Source organism: Bos mutus, chromosome 13 (assembly GCF_027580195.1).
Source record: "Bos mutus isolate GX-2022 chromosome 13, NWIPB_WYAK_1.1, whole genome shotgun sequence".
In the NCBI taxonomy this organism is placed as follows: domain Eukaryota; kingdom Metazoa; phylum Chordata; class Mammalia; order Artiodactyla; family Bovidae; genus Bos; species Bos mutus.
The window spans coordinates 74,472,693-74,485,838 of record NC_091629.1 but is presented as its reverse complement, the minus strand read 5'-3'; the positions used below and the strand labels follow the sequence as shown (position 1 = coordinate 74,485,838).

Sequence of the window (13,146 nt, the reverse complement as noted above, 5' to 3'; positions counted from 1 at the left end):
AGTTTATAGGCAAATAAGCTTATTTGTTATACCAATAAGCTTTTAATGACAAATTAGATTTTGGATTGCTCTCTTTTCTCAACCTGGAAATTGAAATTGGCTTGAGTGCTGGGTGGACTTACTCTGCTTTTTGTTTCTGGCTTTTAGACTGCTGGAGGATCTGGATGCCCATATTAAAAAGCTGGTCTCCTTCATCCGTGAAATTGTTCTTTGCTTGCTTTTTTACTGTATATGGACAAACACAGAAAAATAACATTATTTTGTGTTTTACATTTTAAAAATAATGTGCTGGCATATTATTTTGGGGTTCGCTCTCCTTATTTTTTAGTCTCTGCATTTCAAGATCACCCTACCTTTGGCTAGATGGTAGAAGCTGTCTATGAAAGTATTCTCTTCCTCTCTTTTGTGAAAGGGTCTGGGAGGATGGAGGAGAGAGATGGATGTTTCTGATGATAGAAGGGAGACAGATGTTTCCAGTCTGAAAAAAGGGGCGCAAAGTCCTGCAAGCAGAAGACAGGAAGCAAGGTTTTCTAAGGAAGGGGTGGCTTGGTGTACCCTGCTATCTGGATCTTAGATACCTGGCTTTTTTAGTGCTCAGATCTCTTGTCTGAACCAGAAGATACCATGGGCAGTGTGTACTCAGGATTGGAGGAGAGACACTCCCTCATCCTCCCCAGAGTCTTTCTAAGACCTTTCTAGCCTGACTGAGAACTGTTGGGGATGAGCGTCAGGAATAAGCGGGCAGGGTAGGTATGCCAGAACATGCCTAGGACCTTGAAGAAGGCGCAAAGGAGGGGATCAGTAATAATTTGCCTTGTGGGATGATACCTCAGAGTAAAATTTTATAGTATTTAAGGAAAACAAGAAACATAATTTTACCAGCTACAATAAAAATACTTCTAAAACATTTATATAACAATTCACAATTTTCAAAGCATATCACCAGTTTACAGATGGGGAAAGCTGTTTAGAAGGAAAGTCTGCCTTAGAGTCCCCACCCCAATACATACACATACACACACACACACACACACACACCCTTCCATAGCATCACAGTGCCTCTTGAAGTCCATTATGACACTCACTGAAACCTCTGATTAGGTGAGCCACATGTGAAGCCATTTTAAAGGAGAGGCATTCTGGGATTTGATGCCTCATTAACAAGACCACAAAAAATTTTTTAAGTGGTTCTTGTTTTTCTTCCTCCTGATAAGCTACCAGAACTGCCCACTTTATTTTGTAAATTAAAAAAAAAAATACAATTTACAATCCAGTTTACAATTATTTTTGAATGCTTAAAGTTATCCAATCAATTTAGTAACACCAGACACATTTAATGTCTAATTTCTGCTTTGAGTTATAGGTTATCTATACTTAATGATTAAAGAGGAAAAATAATGGGAAAAACATATTAACCTGTGTTTGGAATGGCAATCGGTCCTATTAAGATGCTTTCAAAGTGGGAGAATAAATTTTGAAAGGTTGTCTATACATCCATATACATATGAGAAATGATTTACCACTATAGATTTCTATCCATGGTTTTTACCTTTATATGTAATTTTATTTTGGGCTTTACAAATGTATTAAAATACAAGTTTTATGTACTATAAGAGGGCTTCATTACCAGTAAAGTTATCTTAATAACTCTTTGTATGGGTTCAGTTCAGTTCAGTTCAGTCACTCAGTCATGTCCGACTCTTTGCGACCCCATGAATCGCAGCACTCCAGACCTCCCTGTCCATCACCATCTCCTGGAGTTCACTCAGACTCATGTCCATTGAGTCAGTGATGCCATCCAGCCATCTCATCTTCTGGCGTCCCCTTCTCCTCCTGCTCCCAATCCCTCCCAGCATCAGAGTCTTTTCCAATGAGTCAACTCTTCGCATGAGGTGGCCAAAGTACTGGAGTTTCAGCTTTAGCATCACTCCTTCCAAAGAATACCCAGGACTGATCTCCTTTAGAATGGACTGGTTGGATCTCCTTGCAGTCCAAGGGATTCTCAAGAGTCTTCTCCAACACCATGTTTCCAAATTTGGGTAAAGTACAGTCAGGAAATGATTTGAGGATTTGAGAAGACAACCCTGAAGTTGTTGTAAAGGACTTTGATTCTTCTGGGGTCCTCTGAACAGCCATCTAGTGGATGCCTGTTGCTTTGTCCTGATAGGAGCTCTTTAGTGACTGAGAAGTGCTGGGGATGAGCCTCAGGGATAAAGGGTGAGTGGGTGTGCCAGAGTAGTATTTAAGGCAGCAGCAACTGTGGAACTTGCTCCAACTAGACAAATTTGTACTTCAGTGTTTGTCAGAGATATAATTTGTAGACAGTTCTAGACATTTTATTACTTTTTCAGTCTTATTATCAATATTTTCTATCTAATTTGGGGACTGTCATGGGCTGAATTGTAACCGCCAAAATTTGTATTTTGAAGTCTCATCCCCCAGTACCTCAGAATGTAACCTTATTTGGAGGTAAGGTCTTTAAAGAAGTGATTGAAGGAGGCTCTTTGAGTGGAGCCCTAATCCAATATGACTAGATGTCTGTTTAAGCAGAAGAAACACCAGCAGCACGCTGGCATAGAAAAGAGACAATGTAAGGACACAGTGAGAAGGTGACCCATTATAAGCTAAGGAAAGAAGCCTGAGAATGAACCTGTTAACACCTTGATTGTGGACTTTGAGCCTCCAGGACTGTGAGAAAATCCATTTCTGCTGCTTCAGCCACTTTGCCTATGGTATTTTGTTATGGTATCCCTGGCAAACTAATACTGATGCTAACTCTGTATCACATGGAAAACAAGCTGCCTCTTCTCCCCATAAGAAGGGAGGCACCCAAACTCAGCTCAGATCAGTGGCTACCCTCCAAAACCAAGAAGGACTGAGATTTCCCATGGGCCTCCAAGGTTTCCAGATGCTGGGCCTCTGACTTTCCTAGGCAACTGGATGCCCAAGTAGCCCACCTCTGACAAGGCTGTGTTCTCATTACTGTACTCAAAGTACAGTGTAGTTGGTGGGCCTTCCAAGTAACCATCAATCTCTAGACCCAGATCACCTTTCTGAGATGATGGGAGCAACAGGAATCTATGCCTCCTCCTGCTGACACTTCAACTGTAAAATTCTCTAATCAAGTCTATTTCTTAACTCCTGTCACTTGTCACTGTGGAATTCATGCAGAATCCTCTCATTCATAATGACTAGAAGCAAATCTTTAGAAGAAAAATGGCCCACTTGCTTGTTTCAGATGTAAGAAGAAAGAGTAAAGTTGGAGACAACTTGTTCTCTGCCATTCATACATTTACTTGTTCATTTAACTGGTATGAATTGATTCTTACCATGTGTTAGACACAATGCTGAACACTGTATCTTAGCCTGGCAGAGACAAACATGTTTACCAAAAATTACAAGGCCATCTGGTAGGCTCTACATAAGAAGGCATTGTGGGAATACAGGAGCCTTCTTTGTTTGTGAGCCACAGAAACCCAATCTGATTGACTTAAGCTAAAGGAACTTATTAGGAGGTTCACAGATTCAATGGGGTTGATCAGGAATCAAAGCACCCTTGCAAACAGTGGCAAGCACTCCCGCTGGGATGGACGAGGATCGAATCCTTTTAAGACCTTCCTCTCTCTGTTCCAGCTCCCTGATGAGTCTGATGGGTCTAGTAGGGAAGACAAGGCATCTCATTACATTCCTATAAGAATGTATCCATTGGGGAAAACCTAATTCCCCAAAAGGAAATTGGGATGGTGAGAAGGGTAAAATGGATGATGGGAAGCCCACAAACAGCAAATGCCCACCCACCTCAGGTCCCTTACTCTGGCCTAGTGAAAGAAAGAAATCTTCACAGATGAAACGGCACTTTAGACAGTTCTCCAAAGTTAGGTAGGAATTTGCCAGACCAAGAAGATGAAACTGGTACTCCATTTGGAGGAAACAGTTGGTGCAAAATAACTGGGCAGTGTGTTTTAAATGAAGACAGAGAGCTTGCAAGTCATAGCTGGCCAGGCAGTCAAAGCTGGCAGCCAGTGATACTGAGGAGAGTGGACAGAGACGTGAAGGACGAAAGGGAGGAGGCAACTCAGGGCACTGTGAAGGTGAAGGCAGGATTGCTAGGAGAAAGACAGAGGGAAAAGAAGTGGCAGGAAGCTGGCTCTGATCAGAGATCGCTGCTTTTGAGTTTGAAATTCTATTGGTGCGATGGCTCTACATGTGGCTGGTAAATGGCTGAGGAGAAATAGGGATGAAGTTGATTGGAATCCAGGAGGTCTAGCAAGTAAGGCAAGGTCTTACAACAGGGATACTTAACCGTGCAGGGTGCTGGAGGCCTCTAGCCACTGACTGATGGATATGGAAGTACAAGAGCCCAGCTCCCTTGCCTGTGGGAGGGGGACAATCCTCTAGCGCAATTTGCTCTTCAAAATCCTAAACGTCTGAAACTCTATCTTTGCTCAGCTCCTTCCCTTGCCTTAATCTGCATTACTTTCTTAAATGTTTCATCAGAAAATCTAAAACTTTAACATTTAAATTCAAGTATATAAATATTATCTAAATGATCTAGAAAAATAAAAGGGAAAAGAATATTAAATTCCTTAGTTTGAATCTCAAATTTTATTACTTCTTGAATCACATAAAGGACCACTGAGAGTTAAACGAATGTCTTGACATTGAGAGTTAAAGGAGGTGAATATCTTTTACTCTGACTAAAAATCAGGTGCTTTCACCATTAAAATGATACAGAAAGATAAAATGGGAAAATCTTTGCAGAAAAGCTTGCCTCCACAGACACTGCATCTAATTTTAATTATATTTAATATAAACCAACTTCAGTTTCTGATTTTCCAAATAATGCATCAGAAGAGCTCTTCACATTTGCCCTTAATGTCTGCTAGAAAGATACAATCTCAGATAAGGTGGGAGAGTAATGATCCATTTCTAAAAATAATATTCCACCTAAGAAAGAATGACTCAGCAGAGTTTAGTCAGATAAAGATGCCATCAACTCAAATCCTCTTGAATATAGCACAGATATTTACAACAGTCAAATTTATTCAGTCTGTCCCCAGATCATTGTCCTCAGACATAAATACCTCCATTGGTATTTCTTGGAAAAGGTAGACAAATTATAAGTAAAAAAAAAAATTTTTATCCTTTTCAAATATCTACTAAGCAAAGCTTAAAATAAGAGAGACCCTGACTTAGAAAGATATAATTCATGATCTAAAATCCTTAATTTATCAGAAAGACATGCATTATAAAAGAAAGGAAGAATCAAATAATATATAGTTATAGTTATAATAGGTGCTAATATTCATAAACCACTTGGGTCCTAGGCAATTTTCTCATTGGCTGTCATTTTACAGATGAGTTGGTATACGCACAGAGCCTATACTACTTCTCAGAGCTACACAATATGCAGAATCATGTGTTAAACACAAAGTTATTATCAAATGATGAAAAATTTGAAAAGACGTTCCAAAATACATTTAAAAAATAAATTTACTGTAATTGTTTAAAGTATCTTATAGTTGTTTCTTTAAAGTAATACTTCATTTACCTGATTCTTGAGAAATATGTTTCATATAAATCATTTTCCCCATTAGATGAATCATATCTCTCTTTATTTTGACTATTTTCTGATGTATCCATCTAAAAAGGGTACAATATATTCCTCCACCTTCCTCAACAGAAGATAATGAGCGTGATGTAACCAGGTCTTGATGATTCAGAGCATCATTATACACACATGATAATTCCCAGTCTGGTTGGTTTGGACATGATTATGTAAGAAGACAATGCTTATGGGAGGCCTTGGATAATGGAAAGACCTTAAGTAGTGAGTAGGAGCAGAAAGGGCAAGAAAAGAAAGTGGCATGCTGTATTCATGTCCTCTGGGGTGGATAAGAGTGCCTGCTCGAAGTGGCTGGGTTGACACTTAGGTGCACATGATAATTTGTAGCACCTTAGGTCACTGATTCCCAAAGGGTATGTAGGATAATTTTTTATTGGAGTATAGTTGCTTTACAATGTTGTGTTAATTTCTGCTGTACAACTAAGTGAATCACCTATCAGTTCAGTTCAGTTCATTTCAGTCGCTCAGTCGTGTCTGACTCTTTGCGACCCCATGGACTGCAGCACGCCAGGCCTCCCTGTCCATCACCAACTCCCGAGTTCACTCAAACTCATGTTCATTGAGTCGGTGATGCCGTCCAGCCATCTCATCCGCTGTAATCCCCTTCTCCTGCCTTCAGTCTTTCCCAGCATTAGGGTCTTTTCAAATGAGTCAGTACTTTGCATCAGGTGGCCAAAGTATTGGAGTTTCAGCTTCAGTATCAGTCCTTCCAATGAACACCCAGGACTGATCTCCTTTAGGATGGACTGGTTGGATCTCCTTGCAGTCCAGGGGATTCTCAAGTCTTCTCCAACACCAAAGTTCAGAAGTACGTATGTATACGTATATCCTCTCCCTTTTGAATGTCCCTCCCACCCCCACCCCCATCTCACCCCTCTAGGTCATTACAGAGCACTGAGCTGAACTCCCTGTGCTATACAGCGGCTTCCCACTAGCTAGCTATTTTTGCACATGGCACTGTATATATGTCAATCCTACTCTCCCAATTTTATCTCACCCCATAAAATAATTTTAAGTGGTACACACACAAACGTTAAAATTTTGATGGTTAGAATACTTAATATATATTCACCTGTAGATTATTTTTATGTCAAGTGATGCTAATTTCTATTCATTTTAAATAACCATGAAATATTTCAAACATACAAAAGAAGTACAGAAAATGAAACATACCTCACTATCACCCTCCCCATCTCACACACACAGTTTAATGGATGGTAACATTTTGTCTCACTTGTTTTCTGTATCGGTTGTAAGGAAACAATGTACAGATACAGGCAAGCCTCCTCCCAACAGACCTGCCCCTTGTTCCCTCTTCAGCGGTGGGTGTTTTCCTGAAGTTGCTGGGTAGCTCTTCATTCATTTATTTGGTTGCGCTGGGTCTCCCGTTGCTGTGCAGTCTTTCTCTAGTTGTGGAGAGGCTACTCTTTAGTTGTGGTGTGTGGGCTTTACATTGCTGTGGCTTTCTTTGTGGAGCACAGGCTCTCGGGCGTGCAGACATCAACAGCTGCAGCACACAGGCTCGGTAGTTGTGGCCTGATGGGCCCTGGAGTACGCTGGCTTCAGGCGTTGCAGCAGGTGGGCTCGGCGGTTGCGGCTCACAGGCTCTAGAGCTTGGGTTCAGTAGCTGTGGCACACAGGCTTAGTCGCTCCGTGGCATGTGGAATCTTCCTGGACCAGGGATCGAACCTGTGTCCCCTGCATTGTCATGCTGATTCTTGCGTACTGTACCACTAGGAAAATCCACTGTGTAGCTCTTTCACTACATATGTGTACCCAATGTTATTTCTATATATAAGTAGCATCATACTATATATACTTTTGCAACTAAGCTTTTCATGGTTTGAGATTTATTCATCTTGATTCAAGCAAGCTTCATTCATTCATTTTAACAGTGCCAATTGTCTGGTCAAAATTCTTTATATGAATGAAAGTGAAAATGAAAGTGAAAGTCGCTCGTGTCTGACTTTTTGCAACCCCATAGACTATATAGTCCATGGAATTCTCCAGGCCAGAATACTGGAGTGGGTAATCTATCCCTTCTCCAGGGGATCTTCCAGACCCAGGAATCGCACCGCAGTCTCCTGCATTGCAGGAGGATTCTTTACCAACTGAGCTATCAGCGAAGCCCAGTTTATTTATTCATTCCTTCATTATTTCTCCTAGGCCTTCCATGAACATTCGGTTTTTCCACTTGTGTGGTACCCAAACTAATTCTGCAATGAAAATCCTTGTGCACATTTTCTTCTACAGATGTGTGAGAACTTATCTAAAAGCACATTACTCAGCCATTAAAAAGAATACATTTGAATCAGGTCTAATGAGGTGGATGAAACTGGAGCCTATTATTCAGAGTGAAGTAAGTCAGAAAGAAAAACACCAATACAGTATACTAATGCATATATATGGAATTTAGAAAGATGGTAATGATAACCCTGTATGCGAGACAGCAAAAGAGACACAGATGTATAGAACAGTCTTTTGGACTCTGTGGGAGAGGGAGAGGGTGGGATGATTTGGGAGAATGGCATTGAAACATGTATAATATCATATATGAAATGAATCGCCAGTCCAGGTTCGATGCAGGATACAGGATGCTTGGGGCTGGTGTATTGGGATGACCCAGAGGGATGGTATGGGGAGGGAGGTGGGAAGGGGGTTCAGGATGGGGAACATGTGTATGTCCGTGGCAGATTCATGTTGATGTGTGGCAAAACCAACATGATATTGTAAAGTAATAAGCCTCCAATTAAAATACATAAATTTAAATTAAAAAAATAAAAGTACATGTGCAGAGTGGGATATATGCATCTTAAACTTTACTAAATATTACCACATTGCTGTTCAAAGAGGTTGTACCAAACTTCACTCTCACCAGTGATATATGAGAGTTATTGTTTCTTCACATTCTGGATCACTCATGGGGTTATCTTTTAGTTTTGCTAATCAGTGTGAAATAATTATTCTTTGCTATTGAATTTGTTTTTGCAATTATAAGTGAAGTTAAGTATATTTATTGACCTTTGGTTGTTTTCCCCTTTTCGGGTAAATGGCAAGAAATAAATGTTGGTGAGGGTGTGAAGAAAAAGGAACCCTTGTATGCTGTTGGGAATGTAAATTGATGCAGACACTATGGAAAAAGGTATGGAATTTCCTCAAAAAATTAAGAATAGGACTACCATGTGATTCAGCAATTCCACTCCTGGGTATTTATCCAAAGAATATGAAAACACTAACTTGAAAAGATATATGCCCCCGTGTATTCATCACTTCTGTATTCACAATAGCCAAATGTGTAGACAACCTAAGTGGCCATCAATAGACAAATAGATAAAGAAGATGTGATTGCACCTCTGTCATTACATACCAAAATCCTCTGTATATATAGGACTGATTCTAGACTCTCTTCTATTTTTCAATCTATGTACCAAAACATCATTTTATAGGAAGAATTTAGTGGGACAAGTTCCCCTTATCATTCTACTTCAAAAGTGTCTTGGCTATTTTTAGACTTGCTTTCACATATACTTTAAAATTTATTTTTTTATTTGGAGTATAACTGCTTTACAGTGTTAAGTTGGTTTCTGCCGTACAACAACACAAGTCAATCATAACCATATATATATGTATATATATCCCCTTCCGCATGAGCCTCCCTCCCACCCTCTCCCCGCTCCCACCCCTCTAGCTCATCATGGAGCACCAGGCTGGGCTCCCTGTGTGATGTGCAGCTTCCCACTAGATACCTATTTTGTACATGGTAGTGTATATATGTCAATGCTACTCTCTCGGTTCATCCAACCCTCTCTTTCCCCTGCTACGTCCACAAGTCCACTCTCTACATCTGCATCTCCATTCCTTCCCTGCAAATAGGTTCATAAGTACCATTTCTCTAGATTCCATATATATGAGTTGGTATATAATATTTGTTTTTCTCCTTGTGACTTACCTCATTCTGAATAACAGGCTTCAGGTTCATCTACCTCACTACAACTGACTCAAATTCATTCCTTTTTGGTTGAGTAATACTCACTTCCTTGGTGGCTCAGTGGTGAAGAATATACCTGCCAATTCAGCAGATGTGAGTTTAATCCCTGGGTCAGGAGGATCTCCTGGAAAAGGAAATGGCAACACACTCCAGTATTCTTGCTTGGGAAATTCCATGGATAGAGGCGCCTGGAGGAGTCCATGTAGTTGCAAAAGAGTTGGACACAACTTAGTATCTAAACAACAACAATATTCCATTGTATATATGTACCACAACTTCTTTATCCATGTATCTGTCGATGGACTTCTAGGATGCTTCTATGTCCTAGCTATCGTAAATAGTGCTGCAGTGAACACTGGGGTACAGGTGTCTTTTTGAATTGTGATTTTCTCAGGGGATATGCCCAGTCGTGGGATTGCTGGGTCATGTGGTAGTTTTGTTCCTAGTTTTTAAAGGAATCTCATACTGTTTTCCATAGTGGCTGTGTCAATTTACATTCCTACCAACAGTGCTAGAGGGTTCCCTCTTCTCCACATACTCCCCACCATTTATTGTTTGTAGTTTTTTGATGATGGCCATTCTGATTGATATGACCTGATACCTCATTGTAGTTTTAATTCACATTCCTCTAATAGTGAGCGAAGTCGAGCATCTTTTCATGTGTTTGTTGGCCATCTGTATGTCTTCTTCAGAGAAATGTCTTTTCAGGTCTTCTGCCCAGTTTTCACATATACTTTTATTTTATTTACTTATTTTTTTAAAATTTTATTTTATTTTTAAACTTTACATAATTGTATTAGTTTTGTCAAATATCAAAATGAATCCGCCACAGGTATACATGTATTTCCCATCCTGAACCCTCCTCCCTCCTCCCTCCCCATACCATCCCTCTGGGTCGTCCCAGTGCACTAGCCCCAAGCATCCAGTATCGTGCATCAAACCTGGACTGGCAACTCATTTCATACATGATATTTTACATGTTTCAATGCCATTCTCCCAAATCTTCCCACCCTCTCCCTCTCCCACAGAGTCCATAAGACTGTTCTATACATTAGTGTCTCTTTTGCTGTCTCGTACACAGGGTTATTGTTACCATCTTTCTAAATTCCATATATATGCGTTAGTATACTGTATTGGTGTTTTTCCTTCTGGCTTACTTCACTTTGTATAATAGGCTCCAGTTTCATCCACCTCATTAGAACTGATTCAAACACATATACTTGTAAAATCAGTTTGTCAAATACCGTGAAAATCCTCTTGATCAATTTTTAAGCTAATTTGACAAGATATAATATCTTACAATTTTGAATTTTCCCATTCACAATCATAATAACTATTCTCTTATATATTATTCAAAAAGGTTTTACGCTTTTCCTTTTCTCTAACATCTTGTATATCTTTTATTAGATTTAGTCTTAAGTACCTTTTACTTTCTATTGCTATTTTAAATAATACTTTAGTCATTTCATTATATTTTGCTTTTCATACATCATATACAGAAATGCTATTGAGTTTTATATATTAATTTTTAAATCTAGCAACTTTTCCAAACTCTATTAATTTTTATAGTTTAACAGATTTTCCTTAATTTTTCAAGATCAACATCATATCATTCTGGTGAATTGTTCTTATGAACACTATGTGATGATGCTTTCTCTCTATTAAATGTTTTTACCTTGAAGTTTATTCTGTATAAAATTAATAATAGGTTTCTTTCACTTAGTATTGCTTGAGATATCATTTCAGTCCTTTTACTTGAAGTCTTTTTGTGTCATGCTTAAAGTATATGTCTTGAAAATGTTATACAACTGAGTACAATATTTTTATTTTAATCTAAAGGTCTCTTGTTTCCACTTCCTATTTTCTTTCTGAGCTGCATTCAGGGCAATTTCTTCTGATCTTTTCTTATTTCATTAATGTTCTCTTCAACAGTATCTAATTTTTCTGTTTACCCATCTGCTCACTTAATTTAAATGAGTATGCTTTTGTTTTTCCTTAGTTTTATTTGGTTCTTTGGCACAGATGCTCATTCGTTTTTCATGATGTCTTCTCTTTTTTCTTATGGTTTCTTAATCATTTAAAAATAGATTTATTTTCATAAACTTGGGGGGGTCTATGCCTTATGTATTGTGTATGTGGGAGGGGTGTGTGTGTGGGGGTGGATGCATGTACTTGCAAACTGACTCTCGCTGAGTAGAATTTTTTTAACTTGGTGCATTAAAATTTTTTTTTTTCATGAAAGCTTCTCTCCAATAAGGATTTTAATGTAGAAATTGTGGAAATGTTTCTCCAAAAAGTGATTTTGTGTTGCTTCTGTCAGGTTTCCAGATTTATCAACTTATTAGTGGAAGGAAATTCATATATTTGAACATATTGGCTTGAAAAGTATTCACAAAAGTACTGGGTGGCATAAATTCAAATCCAAATCTATATAAGGTGCAGGGATGTGGTGTAAGTTTTCCCCAGGGAGATGCTTTCCCCGTGAGAGCCCAAGAGGAGGAGCAGCTTCTTGATATTTGCCTCTAATGGTGGGTGGTTTGTTGGTATTTCCTAATCTCTTCTTTCACTGTATACACACCTTTGTGAGACTCTTCGCTTTACTCATAGCTCTTCATTCCAGTTCTCTTGTCAAAAATCCTTATGTCTATTTTATTTACCCAGCCTAGGATTAAAATTCAAGGCTCATCCATTACCAGCTCTGATCACATCTTGCCAAAACATCAATTTACAGGCTTATTTTTCATTATTTCTAGCACCTGGGGATTTCAGTTTCTTGTGAGCCCAGCTCTGCATTTAAAAAGAGTTTTGGTATATTTTAGGTGTAAATTTTAGCTATTTGTAGCAGTAGGATTTTTATATTGAATTAGATCACCATTTTGCAGAATAGGAGAGCTTCAGTGATTTAAAAAAATCAATTTATTTGCAAAATGTGTTGATTCAAAGAAAACTTTCAGTAATAGGAAAGCTATTAAAGGGTAGACAGATTGGGTTCCCTGATAACCAGACTTTTGGGGGGTTAGTTATTAAGAGGTAACCTTGGGTATCGGGGGGAGAAGTTGGATTGGGCAGAGAGAGAGGAGCTATGATGCAGGCCTGTAACAAAGAATAAGCTTGACTCCACAGAGCATCTATTCCTTTAACTCTAACCCTTGTGCTCTGTTTCCTGTGCTTTTTCAAGCTGGCTCTGCATGTTTTGTAAAAGAATGTTGCCTGTAGCCTGAAAGATAGGTGAGCGCCTATTCTCAAGTTTCTGGTCTTTAAAGGCACACCCCGTTTCCATTCATGTAGAGTTAAAAAGTTGCAGAATGGAAAATAACAATTGTCTTGATGGAGGATAATAGGTTTATAGGAACATTGTCACAAGATCTGCTTGGACAGCTGCAAGAATAAAGGATTCCTCCACCAAAAAGTTTTCAACAAGTCATACTTTTCCCGTTTTAATACAAAAGAAGCCTGATTTCTAACTCAGGTAAGATGGTTCTTTGGAACACTAATCCACCATCTTTTCAGTCTGCTGATTTTCTGAATAAAA

At 39.0% G+C, this 13,146-nt stretch overlaps 1 protein-coding gene across 1 annotated transcript in view; it reads right to left on the bottom strand.

Moving 5' to 3' along the window:
* SEL1L2 (SEL1L2 adaptor subunit of SYVN1 ubiquitin ligase) overlaps positions 1-13,146 on the bottom strand; it is a 119,404-nt gene that overhangs the window by 55,859 nt on the left and 50,399 nt on the right. The window contains exon 4 of the mRNA XM_070382140.1: positions 123-225. Coding sequence (XP_070238241.1) covers positions 123-172 — 50 coding nt within the window. The 5' untranslated portion in view covers positions 173-225. The remainder of the gene's footprint in view (positions 1-122; positions 226-13,146) is intronic.